A 6,441-nucleotide genomic window follows, 5' to 3' on the forward strand; every position below is an offset into this window, starting at 1 on the left:
ATCTGTGAACAACACAGGATCTGTGTCAAACAGCAGATTAGACTAGGACTAATCTGTGAACAACACAGGATCTGTGTCAAACACCAGAATAGACTAGGACTAATCTGTGAACAACACAGGATCTTTGTCAAATCTCTAAATAATGATGTCTTCTCCTTCACTACTGATCTGACAGAAGTGCCCAGGTGAAGGCCACCTTAATGATGATCTACCACCATATTCACTTCACCTGTCAAGTCTCTTCCAATCAGTGAAGCTGAAGGGGATGAGGAGAGGATTTGGACGAACCCTGCTCCATTACCATCCACCAGGGCACTACCCAAAAGGAGACCCCAGGGCTCTACCCAAAAGGAGACCCCAGGGCCCTACCCAAAAGGAGACCCCAGGGCTCTACCCAAAAGGAGACCCCAGGGCCCTACCCAAAAGGAGACCCCAGGGCTCTACCCAAAAGGAGACCCCAGGGCTCTACCCAAAAGGAGACCCCAGGGCTCTACCCAAAAGGAGACCCCAGGGCCCTACCCAAAAGGAGACCCCAGGGCCCTACCCAAAAGGCTGTCCCCAGGGCTCAAAAGGCTATCCCCAGGCCCTACCCAAAAGGCTGTCCCCAGGCCCTACCCAAAATGCTGTCCCCAGGCCCTACCCAAAGTGCTGTCCCCAGGCCCTATCCAAAAGGAGGCCCCAGGGCCCTACCCAAAAGGCTGTCCCCAGGCCCTACCCAAAAGGCTGTCCCCAGGGCTCTACCCAAAAGGCTGTCCCCAGGGCTCAAAATGCTGTCCCCAGGCCCTACCCAAAGGCTGTCCCCAGGGCTCAAAAGGCTGTCCCCAGGCCCTACCCAAAAGGCTGTCCCCAGGCACTACCCAAAAGGCTGTCCCCAGGGCTCAAAAGGAGACCCCAGGGCTCTACCCAAAAGGCTGTCCCCAGGGCTCTACCCAAAGTGCTGTCCCCAGGCCCTACCCAAAATGCTGTCCCCAGGCCCTACCCAAAAGGCTGTCCCCAGGGCCCTACCCAAAAGGAGGCCCCAGGGCCCTACCCAAAAGGAGACACCAGGGCCCTACCCAAAAGGCTGTCCCCAGGCCCTACCCAAAAGGCTGTCCCCAGGGCCCTACCCAAAAGGAGACCCCAGGGCCCTACCCAAAAGGAGACCCAGGGCCGTACCCAAAAGGCTGTCCCCAGGCCCTACCCAAAAGGAGACCCCAGGGCCCTACCCAAAAGGCTGTCCCCAGGCCCTACCCAAAAGGCTGTCCCCAGGGCCCTACCCAAAAGGCTGTCCCCAGGGCCCTACCCAAAAGGCTGTCCCCAGGGCCCTACCCAAAAGGAGACCCCAGGGCCCTACCCAAAAGGCTGTCCCCAGGGCCCTACCCAAAAGGAGACCCCAGGGCCTGGGGACAGGCAGAGTCAGACCTCTATCCTGAGTCAACAGATATGTAAAGCAGGCAGAGCCATACCTCTACCCGGAGTCAACAGATATGTAAAGCAGGCAGAGCCATACCTCTACCCTGAGTCAACAGGTATGTAAAGCAGGCATAGCCATACCTCTACCCTGAGTCAACAGGTATGTAAAGCAGGCATAGCCATACCTCTACCCGGAGTCAACAGATATGTAAAGCAGGCATAGCCATACCTCTACCCTGAGTCAACAGATATGTAAAGCAGGCAGAGCCATACCTCTACCCTGAGTCAACAGGTATGTAAAGCAGACATTTAAGTAGCCTGATGATTGTTAGATGCTGATGTGGGTCCATCTGTCTGACAGCTGTAGAGTTAATCTACACCAATATTTTAATGAAAACATGATCAGCCTATATGACATCACTGCCCTCGCTCTGTCAGGGGACCTTATGTGGTAGTGTCCTAGTTCTGTATTTTATTAACCATTTTTAGTATATTTTAACTTGGGGGACTGTAGTGACTCCTCATGCACTGAGTCCCACCATAATCACATTATATAGATGCTGTGTGCACAAAATGCATTTAATTATTATGCTTCAACTGCATTGGTAAGGGATTGACTAAATCAACAGTGCAGTAGTCAGGTAAGGTAGTATGACAACAGAAGCAGCCGGATGAACAACATGCTGTCCAACACATTATCAACATGCTGTCCAACACATTATCCCTACATGAACAACATGCTGTCCAACACATTATCCCTACATTATCAACATGCTGTCCAACACATTATCTCTACATTAACAACATGCTGTCCGACACATTATCAACATGCTGTCCAACACATTATCTCTACATTAACAACATGCTGTCCAACACATTATCAACATGCTGTCCAACACATTATCTCTACATTAACAACATGCTGTCCAACACATTATCAACATGCTGTCCAACACATTATCTCTACATTAACAACATGCTGTCCAACACATTATCAACATGCTGTCCAACACATTATCTCTACATTAACAACATGCTGTCCAACACATTATCTCTACATTAACAACATGCTGTCCAACACATTATCAACATGCTGTCCAACACATTATCCCTAGTTTAACAACATGTGGTCTAATACATTATCCCCACATTAACAACATGCTGTCCAATACATTATCCCTACATTAACAACATGCTGTCTCTCCCTCTATCAGGTGATGATAACAACATGCTATCTCTCCCTCTATCAGGTGATGATAACATGCTGTCTCTCCCTCTATCAGGTGATGGTAACATGCTGTCTCTCCCTCTATCAGGTGATGATAACATGCTGTCTCTCCCTCTATCAGGTGATGATAACATGCTGTCTCTCCCTCTATCAGGTGATGATAACAACATGCTATCTCTCCCTCTATCAGGTGATGATAACATGCTGTCTCTCCCTCTATCAGGTGATGATAGCATGCTGTCTCTCCCTCTATCAGGTGATGACATCATCCTTCTATACAGGGGCTGTTGCCCATCTCATATTACAGGGCTGACGTGGACGTCTGCTGTCGAAGCAGCACGCTGCCATGGCAACAAACGGAGAGCAATATTCAAGACACTCCGTCTCCATGGGAGACCAACAACTTTGTTTAGAGCAGAGAGGAGCGCTGGCAGAGGGAGATAGGGAGATATATGGAGAGAGAGGGAGAATGAGAGGGGTCTGTGGATGTAGAGGTCCTGGGCTGACGTGGTCTGTGGATGTGGAGGTCCTGGGCTGACGTGGTCTGTGGATATGGAGGTCCTGGGCTGACGTGGTCTGTGGATGTGGAGGTCCTGGGCTGATGTGGTCTGTGGATGTGGAGGTCCTGGGCTGACGTGGTCTGTGGATGTGGAGGTCCTGGGCTGACGTGGTCTGTGGATGTAGAGGTCCTGGGCTGACGTGGTCTGTGGATGTGGAGGTCCTGGGCTGACGTGGTCTGTGGATGTGGAGGTCCTGGGCTGACGTGGTCTGTGGATGTGGAGGTCCTGGGCTGACGTGGTCTGTGGATGTGGAGGTCCTGGGCTGACGTGGTCTGTGGATGTAGAGGTCCTGGGCTGACGTGGTCTGTGGATGTGGAGGTCCTGGGCTGACGTGGTCTGTGGATGTGGAGGTCCTGGGCTGACGTGGTCTGTGGATGTGGAGGTCCTGGGCTGCCGTGGTCTGTGGATGTAGAGGTCCTGGGCTGACGTGGTCTGTGGATGTGGAGGTCCTGGGCTGATGTGGTCTGTAGATGTGGAGAGCCTGGGCTGACGTGGTCTGTGGATGTGGAGGTCCTGGGCTGACGTGGTCTGTGGATGTAGAGGTCCTGGGCTGACGTGGTCTGTGGATGTGGAGGTCCTGGGCTGACGTGGTCTGTGGATGTAGAGGTCCTGGGCTGACGTGGTCTGTGGATGTGGAGGTCCTGGGCTGACGTGGTCTGTGGATGTAGAGGTCCTGGGCTGACGTGGTCTGTGGATGTGGAGGTCCTGGGCTGACGTGGTCTGTGGATGTAGAGGTCCTGGGCTCACGTGGTCTGTGGATGTGGAGGTCCTGGGCTGACGAGGTCTGTGGATGTAGAGGTCCTGGGCTGACGTGGTCTGTTGATGTGGAGGTCCTGGGCTGACGTGGTCTGTGGATGTGAGGCCGGTTGGACGTTCTGCCAAATTCTCTAAAAACGACATTCCTTCAGTCCGCGTTGGCTATTGGACACTTCCTCAAAACTGCCCCGTTGTTGACCTTCCCAGATTCTGCCGGTCCAAAGCGCTAGCTAACTTCCAACGTTGTATAAAGTATTCTGGACCCTCAGAGTTTCCTGTGCCAGTCTCTCCCTCTATCAGGTGATGATAACAGGCTATTTGTTCAGGATAAGAAGTAAATCAGGTATTTTATGACGTTTCCACTGGACCAGAGCATTACATTAGATTCTAAAAACAGACTTTGTTAACTTGCTGTTTGAGCTAAAGAAAAAAACACTTTGAGAAACTCCTCATTAGTGGTGGTGAGTTACGACAATCAGAAATACTAATCAGACATCACCAAATGGGCACATTAACAGGCCGATATCTGGTTGCAAGCCAGCTAGCCTAATCAGGTGTGTGTCCGTACTCAACAGTGACGGGAGCGCTCCAGGTAGAGTAGGACTACTTCTACAGGTAATCAGTTCCTGTCCGTACTCAACAGGTAGACTAGGACTACTTCTACAGGTAATCAGTTCCTGTCCATACTCAACAGGTAGACTAGGACTACTTCTACAGGTAATCAGTTCCTGTCCGTACTCAACAGGTAGACTAGGACTACTTCTACAGGTAATCAGTTCCTGTCCGTACTCAACAGGTAGACTAGGACTACTTCTACAGGTAATCAGTTCCTGTCCTTACTCAACAGGTAGACTAGGACTACTTCTACAGGTAATCAGTTCCTGTCCTTACTCTCCAGGTAGAGTAGGACTACTTCTACAGGTAATCAGTTCCTGTCCGTACTCAACAGGTAGACTAGGACTACTGCTACAGGTAATCAGTTCCTGTCCGTACTCAACAGGTAGACTAGGACTACTTCTACAGGTAATCAGTTCCTGTCCTTACTCAACAGTGACGGGAGCGCTCCAGGTAGACTATTACAGAGAGAAACCCATACAGAGAGAGACCCTTACAGAGAAAGACCCATACAGAGAGAGACCCTTATAGAGAGAGAGACCCTTACAGAGAGAGACCCATACAGAGAGAGACCCTTACAGAGAGAGAGACCCTTAGAGAGAGAGACCGGAACAGAAACAGACCCTTAGAGAGAGACCCATACAGAGAGAGACCCAAACAGAGAGAGACCCTTACAGAGAGAGACCCATACAGAGAAAGACCCTTACAGAGAGAGACCCATACAGAGAGACCCTTAGAGAGAGACCCATACAGAAACAGACCCTTAGAGAGACCCTTAGAGAGAGAGAGACCCATACAGAGAGAGACCCATACAGAGAGAGACCCTTAGAAAGAGAGAGACCCTTAGAAAGAGAGAGACCCATACAGAGAGAGACCCATACAGAGAGAGACCCTTAGAGAGAGAGAGACCCTTAGAGAGAGAGACCCATACAGAGAGAGACCCTTAGAGAGAGACCCTTACAGAGAGAGACCCTTACAGAGAGAGACCCTTAGAAAGAGAGATACCCTTAGAGAGAGAGACCCATACAGAGAGAGACCCTTAGAGAGAGACCCTTACAGAGAGAGACCCTTACAGAGAGAGACCCATACAGAAAGAGAGACCTTACAGAGAGAGACCCTTAGAGAGAGACCCTTACAGAGAGAGAGACCCATACAGTGAGAGACCCTTACAGAGACAAACCCTTAGAGAGAGACCCTTACAGAGAGAGACCGGAACAGAAACAGATCCTTAGAGAGAGACCCTTACAGAGAGAGACCGGAACAGAAACAGATCCTTAGAGAGAGACCCTTACAGAGAGAGACCGGAACAGAAACAGATCCTTAGAGAGAGACCGGAACAGAAACAGACCCCTACAGAGAGAGACCAGAACAGAAACAGACCCTTAGAGAGAGACCCATACAGAGAGAGACCCATACAGAGAGAGACCCTTACAGAGAGAGACCAGAACAGAAACAGACCCTTAGAGAGAGACCCTTACAGAGAGAGACCCATACAGAGAGAGACCCATACAGAGAGAGACCAGAACAGAAACAGACCCTTAGAGAGAGAGACCCTTACAGAGAGAGAGGAAGAAAGAGAGAGAGTGAAAGACAGACAGATGGAGAGCGAAAGAAAGATACCAGTGCACCAACTTGTCCCTACGGGGGAAGGATGACCAGCCACAGAGGAGGGTGATTTTCACTATGGAGGAGAAGGAGGCCGTGCTGACAGAGAGGCATGCTGGACATTTCAGAGTGAAGGGCATGACTGCCAAAATCAACCTACGCTTCCTCTGGCTTGGGATTGTCAAGGATGTGGACAGCTGGTCCAGTGAAATAACATTTACAAAAGGTTGTTATATCTGAAATGAGTATGATTTTGATAAATGTCATATCAGGCTAGACAGGTAC

At 50.4% G+C, this 6,441-nt stretch overlaps 1 protein-coding gene across 1 annotated transcript; it reads left to right on the forward strand.

Annotated features, from left to right (window-relative positions):
* The first annotated feature begins 265 nt into the window (after nt 1-265).
* Nucleotides 266-1,516, forward strand: LOC116371234 (proline-rich protein 2-like). Its single transcript, XM_031820092.1, has one exon. The coding sequence runs from the start codon at nt 266-268 to the stop codon at nt 1,514-1,516; it is 1,251 nt and encodes a 416-aa protein (XP_031675952.1).
* Nucleotides 1,517-6,441: the final 4,925 nt, after the last annotated feature.

The sequence above is a fragment of the Oncorhynchus kisutch genome, unplaced genomic scaffold, assembly GCF_002021735.2.
Source record: "Oncorhynchus kisutch isolate 150728-3 unplaced genomic scaffold, Okis_V2 scaffold3040, whole genome shotgun sequence".
NCBI classification, from domain to species: domain Eukaryota; kingdom Metazoa; phylum Chordata; class Actinopteri; order Salmoniformes; family Salmonidae; genus Oncorhynchus; species Oncorhynchus kisutch.

Bases quoted from the DNA above. Each gene is read 5' to 3' on its own strand.
- LOC116371234 (XM_031820092.1), top strand. From the start codon at position 266: ATGAGGAGAGGATTTGGACGAACCCTGCTCCATTACCATCCACCAGGG.